General features: G+C 41.6%; 1 protein-coding gene across 1 annotated transcript in view; it reads left to right on the forward strand.

Annotated features, from left to right (window-relative positions):
• The window catches only part of LOC136791960 (lipoxygenase homology domain-containing protein 1-like), a 126,484-nt gene that overhangs the window by 43,618 nt on the left and 67,175 nt on the right, over positions 1 to 15,691 (forward strand). Inside the window, exons 7-8 of the mRNA XM_067014662.1 lie at positions 427 to 525; positions 6,694 to 6,842. Of these exons, the coding sequence (XP_066870763.1) occupies positions 427 to 525; positions 6,694 to 6,842 (248 nt within the window). The remainder of the gene's footprint in view (positions 1 to 426; positions 526 to 6,693; positions 6,843 to 15,691) is intronic.

Genomic DNA, 15,691 nt, shown 5'->3' on the forward strand with positions numbered 1-15,691 from the left:
AAATTCGATTTTTATTTGCATAATCAGTTTTCCCCCATGAATTTTTATACTGTGATGCAGCATAGAGAACAGATTGGAGAAGACAGAGTAGAGGCTGGGGACCCAGTGGGAGTCATTTCAGTATCCAGGGGAGAAATGCTGGTGGTGGGTTGGTTGTATTGGGGTTGATTCATGCATCCCAAGGCAACAAGTTAGTAGATGAAATCAGAAGTCCCCTCCACCTCTGATTTCTGCTCTGCACGCAGTTCAGCCATGACAATTTAGAGCCAACATCAGGCGACTTGTGTCTTGCTTGGTTATTGAAAGTAATGGTGACAATTCATGCATTGCTGGAGGGAAGAGTGGATGGTTGGTAGCTACTTTGGCCTCTGTTCTTCTCTACTCAGGACCTGAATGAGCTGAGACTTTCTCTGTCTTCATTTCCAGGTAACAAGTATGAAGTCAAGGTGTACACTGGTGATGTCATTGGTGCAGGGACTGATGCTGACATCTTCATCAATATCTTTGGAGAGTATGGAGACACAGGTAATGGGTTTGAAATTTTTTCTTCAAAAGCCATGCCCAGAACTACTTCTTAAGTGGGCTGTTTTCCACCCTCCTGAGAGAGGAAGGCAACTGCAGTCTCCTCTAGGCTCTCCTGTTGAGACTCTCTCTTCTTCTTGTGACGTGGTTTGTCATGGCCTTCCTTGGGCAGCATGGTGTCCATCTTGTCAAGTTTGTGTGTGTGATGTGTTTTCAAAATAAGTTGTGCTTGGTTTTTTGGTTGATTTAAAATCATCCTGCATCCTAGAACAGACCCAGGCTCCACATCTCCAGGGGACTCATCCTCACTTACTCTCTATCTATCTCCCTAGGCTCCATGCCCATCTTGAATTATATTTTGGGATGTGACTGGGCCTGGCCTGATTCATTGCAGTGATTTGGGGCAGACAAGAATGGGGCCAGGGGATAGAATTACACTTGGCCTCATAGGTGCAGCAGGAACTGAGGGCACAGACACAGCTGCCGGTGTTGGAAGGAAGTTCAGGCCAGCAGAACTGAGACAGGTGGTCTTGTCCTGCTACTGCCAGTTTAAGGGAATACTATAGGAGTCAGAAAGCTACAAAGACATGAATTTTGGACACAGTATATTAAATAATTAAAAATTCATTGCTGGGATTTTAAGAAAAAAGAGCAATCTCCAGGTGTCAGAAATGAAGAGAGAACTTAAACCAAAGTATCAGCTATGAATTGATGCTGTGGATCTTGGAATCAGGGAGGCTTTATGTTCAACAGTCTACAGGATAGATTTCCATACACATTTGGGGTCAGAAAATGATATTTTGGCTCTGTATGAGGGAAAATATACAAAAAATTAGAACCACACTTAAAGCCAGGATCCCTGAAGTTCACAGGAACATCTTCAGTGAAAAAATAGACTAGGAAAAATATTGCTCATCAGTATAGCAAACTTATCTCTGTAAGAACTCTAGATTAAAAAGACAGTTGATGGGAAATTGATATCTTAGGCTTACACACATGTGGGCTTGAGGTCTGATTTTACACAACAAGTGTGATTTGGGAACCCTCCCCCTCAGGTACAGAAAATTCATTCCATGCCAGTAATACCCTTTGGTGCTTGGCAGAAGAACTTGCAAGACTTCATGAGATGCCCACAGATAAAGTACTGGAGATGAGTTCACTTTCCAAAGCTACAAAACACTCAAGGACACAATCTACCATGACTAACCATCAATAGACACGACAGACAATAAGATTAAATTCTCCAGAATTTCAGGTAATAGAGCAATCTGAGAAAGGCTATAACTTAAGTATGTTTAAACTGTCTATAGACATGAAAGAAAACAGTTAAGGAAAACAACAAGGCACTATGAAAAATATAGCAAACAGAAATACAGTAAATGAAAATATAGTTACTAAATATAAAGGCTTAATGGGTGGGTTAAACAACAAAATTAGAAACTGTTGAATAGAGAATTATTGAACTGTAAGAGAAATATAAACAAAATATGCAGATGTGGCAGAGACATAAAGGGTTGGAAAATATCAATGAGAGGTCATGAGATGTGGAGGAGAGAATAAGTTCTGACATGTTGAACAGGAGTTTCAGAAACAGAATATATAGAATAGGTGAGAGGAAATATTTGAATAGATAAATGGCTGATCACGTTTTTTCAGAATTAAGCAAAGATATGAATCTTCAGATTAACGTAACAAAAGACACATGATAAATAAAAACAGATCCACACTTAGATTCATTGTAGTGAATCCAAAGGCCAAGGAAAGATTTTAAAAGTAACCAGATTTGGTGGATTTAGATTGGTAGCAAATTCCTATCAGCAAGCTATAGAGGATATAAGTTTATGGAATAATATCTTTAATCTTCTGGGAATTCCCTGGTGGTCCAGTTGTCGTGGAACTAAGATCCCATAAGCTGTGTGGTACGGCCAAAAAAAAAAAAGCAAAAACAAAACCAAAAAACCCAAACTTCAATCTTCTGAGCAAGGACATTTATCAACCTAGAATTCTGTACTCAACTAGTTTATCATTCCAGAGTGAGGGCAAAATTAATGGATTTCCAAGCAAACGAAGAGAAATAGGACTGACCACTCACTCACAGACCCACGCTTAAACAACCACTGAAGGATATACTTTAAGAAAAAGAAAATTGTACCCAGAAGAAAAGTGTGAGATGCAAGAAACAAAGGTGAGCCCCCAAAATGATAAGTATATAACAAATTTAAGCAAACGTTGACTATACAAAATGATACTAATAACAACTATTATCAAGATATGAGAAAATGTGGACCCTAAACACTAAAAGATAGTGATCTTTGAGAAAGAAAGGAGATAATGAGAGTTAAAACATAACTTGGTCGTAGCCCATTCCCCTACCCTAGGAAAGCAGAGAAGTTGATTAACTTTAGACTTTAATACGTCAAGTATGCATATTAAAATTGTAAAAGTAACCACCCCCAAATAGAAATGTATAATTTCTAAACCAATGGAGGGAATAAAAGGGAATAAAGACTCAGTCAACCAAATCGAAGTCAGGAAATGAAGAAAAAAAAGCATGGCTACTAGCAAAAAGTAAGATAAGTGTGTATATAATACAATAAATAGAAATAAACTACACTCATCAATTAAAGAATAGGTATTCTCATATTAAATTAAAAGACATAAAATCCAGCTTAAATATATGATACATAAATGTCTGAGAACGTATACAATGGAATAAAGTATACCAGGAACATATCAACTACAAGAAAGAAGCTGGTGCTGCTATATTAATATCCATCAAATTAAACTTTCAGACAAAACACTTCATTAGAAATAAGTATATTATACAATGACAAAAAGAGCAATTAGCCTGGGAGATATGATAATTCTGAACTTGTACAGTTCTAACAACATATTTTCAAACTATGTGAAGCAAAAAATAATAAAATTCTTGGAGAAACTTGACAAGTACATAGTCATAGTGGAAGATTTTAATACAACACTCTCAGTAACTTTAAGTCAAATGGATAAAAATTTAGTATGGGTGCAGATTTTAACAACACAGTTAATAGCCTTGATCTAGTGAAAGTATGTAGATTCCTAAATCCAACTGGTAGAGAATACACATTCTTTTCAAGTGCATAATGACAAACACAAGTGAATCAATAACATAGAGACAACATTCTTTGATCACAAGTCAATAAAATTAAAAGAAACTTCAACCTCTGGCCCCATTTAGAAATAAAATTTAATTTTCATAAAAACTAATGATCATCTATAAGATCATTAGAACTTAAAAATCATTAGAACCAATGAGAAAGTTTAATAAAGGTGTTGGATACAAGATTAATACACAAATATTAACATAAACAGCAAGCAAATATTTAATTTAAAAATATATGATTTACAATAACAATTATATGTCTAAGAAAAACTAGCAAAAGCACATTCTGTAAAAAAATAAAGGTTTCTACTTAAAGATACACAAGAATAACTAAATATATGGAAAAATATATTATGTTCATGGATGAGAAAAGACTTAAGTTCAGTAAGATATCCAAATTTCTCAGATTATTCTATAAATGCAATGCAATTTCAGTCAAATTCCCAAAAGACAATATCCCACAGCTAAGCTGCTATTAAAATTCATGTCCACAAAGGGCTAAGTATTGCCAAGATAACTCTGAATAATGAAAATAATATTGACAATATTAATAATATGAGGATATTTACCCTGCCAAATATTAAAACATTCAGATCTCTAAAAACTAAAACAGTGAGATATGGATAGAAGGATAAACAAATAAACGAATAGAATAAAGAGTCTAGAAACACACAGAAAGTGGTATAAATCAGAGGGAAGAGGATGAAATATTCAATTACTGATGTTTAAACAATTGTCTAACCATATGAGAAAAGATAAAAGTAGATCTTTTTACCTTTCCTCATACACAAAAATAGGTTCCAAATGGGCTAGAGACTTAAATGTGAAAAAGCAAACTATGAAATTTTTAGAAGAAACTTCGAGTGTCTTTTTAAAAATCTCAATTTAGGATGGAGTTTCTTGAACAATTCACTAAAAGCACAAACAACAAAGGGAAATATTGATAAAGTCCACTAAAACAAGAAAAATGTCTATATGCTAAAAGCCATAGACAATGGAAAGACAATAGAAAAATATGATAAAGTACATGAACAGGAAAATTATGGAAGAGCAAGGTCTATATGGCCAATATATATATATGAACGAATCTCTCAAATGTATGTATTGAATATATATATGAATGTCTTTCCAAATAATCTTTTAACCTTTTCAAATAATCAAGGGAATGCAAATTAAAACCATAATTAGATGCCATTGTACACACACTGAAACAAAATTTTAAATATATGTGTTAATAATGATTATGGGGAATGGAAACCCTCATGCACTGCTGGTGGTAATTGATGTAGTACAACCATTTTGGAAGGTAATTTTGCAATACCTAATACATTGAAGATGAATACACCTCAGGACCCAGCAACTCTATAGGTGTTTATTCAGATCAGTTCTTACAAATGGGCAGCAGAAGGTAAGTAGAAGAGAGTCCAATTGAGTGCTATTTACAATAGCAATCAACTAGAAACAATCAAATGTACGTTGGTGAAAGAATGCACACATAATAGTGTTTTCTTCATTCAATGACTATTTTACAGAAGTTGGACGACTTCTGTTACTAGCATCAACCGAATAATCTCAAAAGCATGATATTAACTTGAAAAAAAGTCAGTTGCACAAGGGTGTGTGATGATAGGACGATGGTAACAGGAGCAATAGCAACGGCCCCGTCCCTTATACAGCACCTACCATCTCCAGGCGCTGCCCTAAGGGCTTTGCACACATCCATTCAGTTAATTCTCACAGCAGCCCCAATGAGGTGGAGCCCTTATCAACCCTATTGTACAGACAAGGAACTTATCTTAAGACAGAGCAATGTGCACGATTATGTTATTTATGTAAAATTCTAAAACATGCAAAAATAATATATTTTCTTTATGGATACATATACGTACAAGCAAAAATTCATGGGAACAATGGATACCAGTTGACTATAGTGTTTGTGGGAGGGTGTGGTGGGGGGAAGGGATGGACCATGAGACTTTAGACCTACCCGTCATGTTGAATTTCCTTTAAAAAAGAGAAAGGCCTAAGTTAATTACACAAAATGTTAATATCTGTCATACCTCTTACATCTGGGCGGTGGCTACACCACCAGACTATTGGATGACTATTATTATTATCTATATGTTTGAGTTGTGGCAATTTAAAATTTAGAAAAATTTAAAGAATCAAATTTTAGAAAAGAAAGAAAACAGAATGACATAAGCAAAAGGATGGTGCTTAGGTGGGGTTGTAAGGGTTAATATGACTGGTAGACCTCGGAGGGTAATAACGGAAAATTGCAAAGTAGAAGGAACAGGTTAGATCAAGTCCTAACTATGTGCTCAATACCTGTGTGACTTTGGGCCAGTTGTTTAACGTCTCCAAGTCTCAGTTTCTTCATCTGCAAAACAGAGTTGATAATACTTCCCTCCTAGATTGTGCCGTGGAATAAGTGAGGGAAGAAACCGTGTTAAACACCCAGCAGTGTCTGATGATAATTATCATTGCTGTTTTCCAGAGAAGGAGTCAGGCCTAAGGAAGCCTGCTGGCTGATGTCAGGGTCCCAGCCACAGCCCCTAGACCAACGACCATGGTTGTGCTTCTAGTTCAGGACCAGTAGCTGGTAAACAAGGCAGGGCCTCAGGTCCAGGGAAGGGGGTGCAAATCAGTTTACTAGGGTGGGGACTCTGGGCTAAGGCAGAATTCGGAAGCCCAGTTGTGGGTCCTGGGCACAAGCCACACACAAGGCAAGCCTCGGCCTTAACTGGTGGCTGGAGAGATTTAAGGAGCCTGTAGATCTCGGGGTGAAGCTACCCTTTTCTCTTAAATTAATAAACTTTATTTTTTAGAGCAGTTTTAGGTTCACAGAAAAATCGAGTGGAAGTACAGAAAAATCGAGAGTGTCCACATATCGCCTGTCACCACCCTCAACCTCCCACCGTGGTGACTTTTGAAACCATCCTTCAGTGGGCAGCCCATTAAAGTCTGGAGCTGTTTCTCTGTCCTCCTCTGGTCTCCTTTGTAACTTTCTCATGTGTCTGTGCATACAGGTGAGCGTAGGCTGGAGAATGCAAAGGACAACTTTGAAAAGGGAGCGGAAGACAAGTTCACAGTGGATGCCCCGGATCTGGGGCAGCTCATGAAGATCAATGTTGGCCACAATAACAAGGGGGTGTCTGCAGGCTGGTTCCTGTCCAAGGTGAGTTCAGCTGACTATCTGTCGTCCCTTGGCCTGGGAGGCAGGAATTCTGGCTCTTCAGAAGTTATGTTTCAGCCTTAACTTCCCTCTTTAGATCTGTCTCCACTCTTCTGCCTAAGTCCACTGGCCAACCATGCTGCCCTCCCAGTAGCCTCCAAGGCTTTGCCTGTGTTATCACCTTCCTAGAAGGACCACTTCTGTCATCTGAACCCAGCCAGGGTCTGATCATCCTTCAGGGCTCTGCCATAAAGTGTTTCCCCTCTGGCCATCAGAACGTCTCCCTCCCATGAATGTCTATAAACCCGCCGGCTTGTAGCATTCATTTCACCTTAATCATAAGCTACATTGTGACTTATCTTGGCCTGTTGCTTTGTACCTCAAACTTCTGGATCTCAGGTCCTCATAATTTCACCTACCCAGAACAAAGAAGAATCAAGAAGAAAGCAAAAAAGCTTCTGAGAAGCTAAGACATATCTGGCTCAAAGTTCATGAGGAGAGCTCATGTCCCTGGCATTACCTTGCCCTGCCCTGATTTTGAAGGCAAGACCCCTCAGATTCTAACTCAGTGCTTGCTTATAATCCCTTCTAGCAAACTTGCTACCTGTAATTTTAAACCTATAGCAGAAAATTAGAAGAAAAAAGAGACACTGTAATTGGTAGGGTTATTGAGAACTGTAATGGGGAGTCAGAGAAGATATAAAAAGCCAAAAGAATATTGAAAAATTATGGAAGTCTGAGGTCATTTAGAAAATGGACTATGTATTTTCCTTAGTCATGAGTTCTCCATATATTTCAGCTCATCACAGAATGATAGGAAAAGATTGATGTGTAACATATTTTGGAAAATATTTTGAAAAGGTCGTATGGCCTAAAAACAGAAAACCCTCAGATTATAACAATTTGACTATTTAGAATGAAGCTATCTGATAGTTTAGGTTTTGTTATTCCTTAATTTATCATCTTGTGTCAGTTAGGAACATATTTGGCTGCAAGTATCAGAAAATTGAAGTGCAGTGTTAACCAGTCAGGGGCTTATTTTTCTCATCTCACATGAGATACAGATATGGTCAGCTCAGGGTTGGTGCACCTGCTTTCTAAGACACCTGGTCTCTTGCTGTGTCACCATCCTCAGCACTGTGGCTTTCATCCTACAGCTTGTTGTCTCATGATCACGTGGTGGCTGCTGAACCTCTCTGCATCTTATCTGTGTTCTAGGCAGGAAGAAAAAAGAAGACCAAAGGGGAAAGACATTTTTCTGGCAAGTCTTGCTTTATTTTGAGAGAAATAAAGCTCTCCTTGGAACTTTTGCCTGTGTCACATGGCCACCCTAGCTACATTGGAAACTGGGACTTCAAGTAGGTTTTCCAGCCCTCATAGTAGAAGTAGGCTAAGAAGGTGATTGGAAAGGATGTTGAGTAAGCATCCTTGAGTGTCTGCCACACGTCTCTCCATAACTAGCCTCAAAGTTCCTTGAGAGCACCTCCCAGCTCTTGGCATGGGACAAGGTGCTGAATCAGTGAAGCAAGGAATGGCCAAGTTTCCTTTGGAAAGAGGGGGCTGGCCTGGCCCTAAGAGCAGCCAGCCTAATTCTGAACAGGGTTCCAGGAGGCTAAGTGGAACTGCTGCTTGGACTGGAGAAGAAATGAGGCAGGAGTCTAGATCCCAAATAGCCAATGCACGGGCAGAGGTGTGTCTTCAGGGCAGACAAGGGAGAGGAGGCAGGTGTGTTTTAGGACTTCAGCCAGGATGGGGGCACAGAGCAGGTACCTTGCAGCCCAGTTCCTTCATCCTGGGAAGGAAGACTGAATGAAAACACAGGTGTAGTGGAAGGAGTTGAAAAGTGCACCCAAGGTCCTGAGGGAGGCCTTGACGTAGTCGTTGCAGCTGTACTTTGTGAAGGCAGCTTCCTTCTTGATCACCTGGGCCCTCACCCCCTATACTCTCTGAAGCTATGTGAAGGAGGCAGGTTTGCACACCGAAACAGATCCTTTTGTCATCTTCATGCTCAAAGGACAGGGCAGCTTGGCAAGATGTGAAATATATGGGTGAGAACACTTTTTTCCTTTAAAACATTATAAATCTTGTTCCATTACCTTCTGAAATTTGACATAGAAGCCAAGAAGCCTTTTATTTCTTTCTGGACAAACTGTTTTGTGGTTTTTTGTTTTCTGTTTTTCAGCCAGGATGCTTATGGGATTTTTTTCTTTTTATTTATAATTTAAGTCTTGCCAGATAATGTCTAGAAGTAGGGTCTTTGGTAGTTCATTCATCTCCCCTCCTCTCCCCTCCTCTCCCTTCTCCTTTCCTCCCCTCCTCTCCCATTTCCACCCTTTGTCCCTTCCTCCATCCCTCCCTCCCTCCTTTCCTTCCTTCCTTCCTTCCTTCCTTCCTTCTTTCTTTCCCTCCTTTCTTCCCTTGTTTTTAACTTCTCTGGAACAAGATGAATCTTTTCCATGATGCCTAGGATTATTTGTTTGTTTATAGCTCAGAAAAAAGATTTCCTATTATATACTAGATTCTTGCTTGGATGGCTTTTCTCGGGTCTCTTCTTCAGGAGCACCAGTTATCCATTTATTGGATCTCCACTCTGTCTTCCAAAGATCTCGGCTTCCCTTTTATTCCTTTCATCTCTATTTTCTTTGCATTCCATAAGAACTTGTCAAATTCTCCCCCACCTCATTATTGATTTGCTTTTTCACACTACCAGTTGCATTTCTTTCTCCTATTAATATGCATTTTAATTCTGAATGTTTCTTCTAATTATTTTTTTTCTTCTTACAAAAGTAATATATATTTATTGTAAAAAGTTTAGGAAATACAAGTAAGCAAAAATAAAATAATCTGAACCACCATAATTTCACCACCCAGAAATTATGTATCCTCCAGACATTTTTCTGTGAATGAATACACATATGTCATTTTTAATAATGGGTTCATACTAAGCACAATGTTTTCAAACTGCTTTGTTTTTACTTTCAAGTGTAACATGCCTGTTTCCCCATGCTACTGAAATAGAATAACATTGATATTTCACAATGTATTTTTTTTATTTCATTGCCCAGATATACCATGAATTATTAAACCAGTTCCCCTTTGTTGAACATTTCAATTTTTTTCTCAAAATCATTGATACTATAAATTGTGCTGCAACAAACATTCTTGTAGCTTATCTTTATACACATCTATGATTATTTCCTACAATTAATTCCTAGGAGATGGTTAAAGGGCATGCAGAATTGTAAGAACTTTGATGTATTTGCTGCTGTATTGTATTGCTTTCCTGGATACCTTTACCATGTAATCTAGCTCTCTTTTCATATCATTTTGTTGCCTTTTCACTGCAGCCCTTTCTATTTAAAGATGTTTACTCCTGTTCATAAAGACCATATCTTCTTATATTCTGTTAAGCATACCCGTTTCTTGAATTCTTTTTCTGTATCCTTTATCCAGTCCTTTCCAGAGTTCTGCTCTTCTTCTGATTCTTCAGAATGATGTTTCCTCCCTCCCTCCCTCCCTCCTACTCTCCCACCTTCCTTTTCTTCTTTTCCTCTTCTTACTGGTTGCTAGTCAGACCCTATTTTAAACCAGAAGCCCAAGCAGGCTACTTTCAGTGTGAGATTGGTTATTCTCTTTGGAGCCAGTATTATGTGTAGGGGCAAGTTCAGGGCCTGGTTGTCAGGTCCCCACCTGTCCCCCGAGTGCCAAGGTGGGTGTCCCTCCAAAGGTTCACTGGCTTCTGAAGAACTCCTAACAGTCTGTTCCTTTTACTTAAGCCAAACCAAAATGCTCCTTGGGGATAAGACATAAAATTAATTCAAGAATTTTGCAAGTCAAAACACCTGGATTTACTAGATATTTTCCTGAAGGAAGAATTATGATGAGAGAGGAGGAAGGATGGTTTTAGGTCCCAGGCAGGGTGGGCTCAAGCTGAAAACCAGAGGCTAGGGGAAACCCTGGGCCACCTCTCATCACTTTGTGACTACACAATGCATAGCCAGCCCTAACCTCCTGCCTTCCCTCTTGACTGGGTCTCCATGCTGCCCCTCCTCACCTAACCTCCACAGAGACACCAATTAAAATGCTGTTAAATTGTCTGCATTTCCATATTTGACACTTGCACAGCAAGTGTTCCCATCGTCGAAGTTGCCCGGTTGGTTGCCTTGAACATCACATGACAACTGCTCCTTTGGTATTTATGTGTGAAGGCTTGGTGGGATAAATCTGAAAGCCAATATAATTAACCCCTGCATAAGTCATCTCCCTCCTCTTCTTCCTTAGTCAATTGCCCATGTGTGTTCCTCGGCCCCCTGTTCTTTATCCCGTCTCCAGGGCTGGCATCCTCCCTCCCCCAGGCTTTGCACATGGCTTGGGTCCCCGTGTCTGCTTAGTCCAACAATTGTGACTGACTCCGTGATCAGTTCAGCTCAATGACCACCACAAAAGAGCAAGAGTCACAGGATGGAACATTATGCTGCCAGTGGGCCTTGCCCTTGGCCCATCTGCTTCAGTAGAGGACTTGCTTGAGGCCCCACAGCTCTTCAGTGGCAGTACCGGGACCTGCGCCAGGTCCTCTGGACTCTGAGTCTGGACTCTCTCCACTGTGCCATGCATTAGAAAATCCAGAATTGGATGGATCGCCTGCCGCATGCCTTAGGGAGCGTAAGTTCAACCAGTACCATTGGCTCTAACAGGAAGAGGAGACAGAGGCTAATGAACAGATTTCAGGGACCTCAGGAAACCCAACATGGCCTCAGTTTACCAATTTATACTCAACATTCAACAAACATTTACTGATTGATTATTATATCCTAGGCCCTGAGCTAGCAACTGCAGCTGTTGCAGTGAACATGGTTCTGCTTCTAAAAGAGACAAGACGAGTTCCTGAATACTTCCTTACTGTAAGGCAGGTTACCTACTTTAATCTTATATTCCAAAACTTCAGGGAAAGTCCAGCTTTCAGTGAACAAACATTCTGTCCTAAGTGTCCCACATGTGATGATCAAACCAAATTTCCCAGTTTCAAAGTCAGAAAACAGAATCACCCCAACTTTAATACGAAGCAGGATGAGATGAGTCTTACGTGAGGTACAAAAAAAACGTCGGGTGAGTTGTGCCTGATTGGGCAACAGAGAAGGCTTCAGGGAGGGTCCGTTGGAGCTGAGCCATGAAGATGGGCAGGGCTTTGCCAGGAGGAGCAGGGAGGAGGACTCCTTTGGGCAGAGGGGATGACAGATGAGTAGCAGCTGGAAGGTGGCACAGGGGTACTAAATAACTGGACCAGGGCACAGGGCTCAGAGAACTGAGAAATAATGTCAGGGAGAAGGTGAGGGCAGGACCACCGCAGGCGCTGATCAGAATAAGCCATCAAAGGTCTTTACTGAATGAGGCAGCGAGGCAGTAATGAAGGAGTGGGTGTGTGGGCGGGCTCAGAGGGGAGGGATGAAGTGTAGAGAAAAGGGCGAGAGCATTGTGGGTGTCACCATTCAAATGCTGTCATTTACCGTTACTCAGGTTTGTGGTATGTTACACAGTAATTGACACAGTATTGCAGTGTGATGAGCAAGGTGCAGAGCGTGTGGGGAAGGAGGAGGACACTAACCCCCCTTCCTTTGCTGAGCTTTGTTCCCCCCATAGAACATTCCCTTGTTCTTCCATGACACCAGGTCTCCCCTGCTAACCCCTGGATGCCAAGATTTTTTCCAAGTAGGTTCGTAAACTCCAAAGTCTTCCTCTTTTATTTTCTCCTGTGTCAAAACCTATCTGTCCCTTGCCCTATGATCTAAGAACTCCAAATGTAAACCACAGTTCAGTAGTGGTTCCTGGAATGTGGCGATGACTGCTTATGAGTCAAGCAAGGGCTGCCTTTACTGGATAACAGATATGCATTTTCAAAGGGATGATTGGAAACAGGGATAGGTCTTACATTCATTTCCTGCCCCGTGGCTGGTACAGAGAGGGAACACTGTGAATCACCCAGACTGTCTGCATCTCAGGCACCTCGGCACGTGGGCGGGAAGGAGGAGACCCTTCAGCTTCTCCAGATTGCCCTATGCGTATGGGGTTTGTTTCTTCTGCCCAGAATGGGTCCCCGCTCCAATCAGGTTATGGAAAGTTGGTGGAAATTATTCCCATATGGAGGAGGGAGAGCTGCTGTGAGTCATGGTTGACTCTCTACATTGATCTGCCAGGTATCGACTCCAAGACAAAACCCATGTGCTCACGCAGACATGTTTACCCTGTGCGGGAGGAAATGCAGGCCCCCGTCTCCTGGACTGTTTGGGTGTGTCTGTGAACCATCTGGAGAGAACAAGAAAGAAAGAACCCCTGCTTGGCAGCTTCATCTTTTCCTCCTCTTTTTCACGGTTGGATTATCCTTCTTGGCTTTTCGTGATGGTGGTCTCGCCTCGTAACTGCTGTGTCCCTGTTGCTGCAGGACAGAGCGGGCTCCACCGTGGACAGGCCCCCTTGTCTGGCTGCCATCTCGCCTCCCAAGGCCTCATGTCTCCTGGTTTCCCTCTTGCTTCTTAGAAGGTCAGCCCAGCCTGTAGGCTTGTCTGCAGGTGAGAATATTCCTCCAGGAGATAACAGCTCTTGTCTTCCATTAGGTTATTGCTTCTGTCTGTCTCTCTCACACACACACTCCAGGTGTGTGCTTCTGTCATTCATGATAAAGGCCACTCTGTCTTTCCAGTCTTATTTTACAGTTGTCTCTGCCAGAACAACAGACTGTGAAACTGTGGTCTGGAGGGAGAACCACCATCTCATTCTGTTAGCAAAAACCTTTCCTGAGCTGTCTTGAATTCTTAAAATGAACTTTATGAAAACTCAGGGATGTCTGGGCAGCTTGTGAACACAAATGGAAAAGCTGCTTGTTTTCCCCCAGAGGGGCCCTTACTAATATCCTTTAAGCAACAGGGGTCATGGGTCCCAAGCAACAGGTCCCATATCTGCAGAGGCCAGAATGCCTTTGGGAGAGCCTTCTGCCACGTCCCCCCTGGACAATCTTCCTGTGCTGACGTAGGCTCCTTCCACGTCTCACTTCTCTGCTCCTTCCTACCGCACCCACAATTTGTTACTAGATGTGTTCCAAAATGTTGCACCCTCTGGGAGCCAGCTTCCTCCAGCCTCATCCTGCAGACCTTGGGACTAACAGATGTCATTGATAATTGTTTATACATTTCAATACTCATTTGGAAAATTTCCAGAACTGTTCCTGGACTTTTATACTTTTTATATCAGTGCTTAAGTGTTGATGTCTCAGCCTTTCTTTGTGATTTGGTATTTTGGAATGTCTAATTTTTGGAATCTTGGTGGTTATTCAAATATTCATTCATATATTTTCTCTTCCCTTTGTGGTTCAACTGTGCAAGCTAGTTTTGTCCTACAGAGTTATTTAATGGCAACACATTCTATTTTTCAGATTAGCTGAACTTCTTAAGCCAGGAATGTCCATCAGCTATCAGGCCAGGAGAAGGCCCTTTATTGATGACATCTTTGTGAACTGTGAGGGTGGTTTGTCATTTGCTCTTGGAATTATGGCTGGCACACCAGTCTGTGAACATTTAAAGACAGAAATGGTGAATCTGTCAATTAGTAGACTTGACAGCTTATCTGATAAACTAAGTCTTTTCTTTCTTCACCTTGCTTTTCCAACCCTGTGAGAGTAAAGGAGGCCAGGAGGTATAGCCCAGATCCTTGGTTCCCCAATCTCCCCACAGCCTCAACCCTGGGAGAGGAAAGACAGAGAAAAGTGCAGATAGGTGAATTGGGAGAGGCTGGACTTCCTTTCAAGGCAGAACCCCTTCTGGACAGGCCACAGAGGTCTCCAGGCACTCAGCTCTGAAAGTACAGACACTCGATAAAAATCAGCAAGCTCTGAAGGCTGACTCACACCAACCAAACTTACAAGGGACTGATTTATAAACCAGAGCTTAAATGCTGATGTATCTGGAGAGAGAACCCTGGTGGGACGGCTGGTTCTGGCCACTGGCTCAGGCCACTGACCCCTCTCTGGTGGGTGGTATACTCAGGAGTTCAGCTCTCAGCCCAGAAGATTCCTTGATGAGCATTGCATTAGAACAAGGTGAGATGGCTTTAGGCAGACAAAGACATGCCCTGTTTCCACACTACAGACACTTTGATCTGAGGAAGTGAGTCTTTCACTGAAAATCGGAGCCCCACTCTGTAAGGCAGTCCTGGGAGTACCTGGGCAGATATTTTTACTTTCCAGCTCACCCTGTCTGTCACCAGATGCATCTGCCTTCCCATTATGACTGGAGGACTTGGTCTGGTTATTGATGATCACACTTATCTTAGAGTGAGTTTTCAGTTGGATGTTCCTGGGACATTTTAGGAGGGCCCCTCAGCTCCTTGGTGAGCTCTAGAAGACACATTTATCTCAGTCTCGCTAACCTAGCTCACATGTGAGTCCCCGTGGCCGCTTCATGGATGCTCAGTTCTCCTAACTTCACTGTCAGTGGCTGACCTTTTCCAACCTGGTCACCAGATACTGGGATTCTGTGTGCCAGATTCAAGGCTTGTAGTTCCCTTTGTGTGGACTCTGCTTCTCAGCAAGAAGGTCAGAATCCCAACCTTCAGCAGGTGAGGAAGATGGTGGTCTTGATGCTGTCTGTAAATCCAGGCTTCCAGTTCTAGCACTCCAGTCTCACAGGATACATCCTGCTAAGTTTCTTGCATAGCGTTTTTTTTTAATGAGCCTTAGCAGAGGAGGGAACAAGGCTCAGTAATTCAAGGAGTTAATTGTCAGTCATCCCTGTTTGACTCTCAGTGCTTTGCAAGGTTTTCCTGACAACAGGTGTGTCCTTGTGATAAGCTTTCCTTGGGTCACG

The sequence above is a fragment of the Kogia breviceps genome, chromosome 15 (assembly GCF_026419965.1).
Source record: "Kogia breviceps isolate mKogBre1 chromosome 15, mKogBre1 haplotype 1, whole genome shotgun sequence".
In the NCBI taxonomy this organism is placed as follows: domain Eukaryota; kingdom Metazoa; phylum Chordata; class Mammalia; order Artiodactyla; family Physeteridae; genus Kogia; species Kogia breviceps.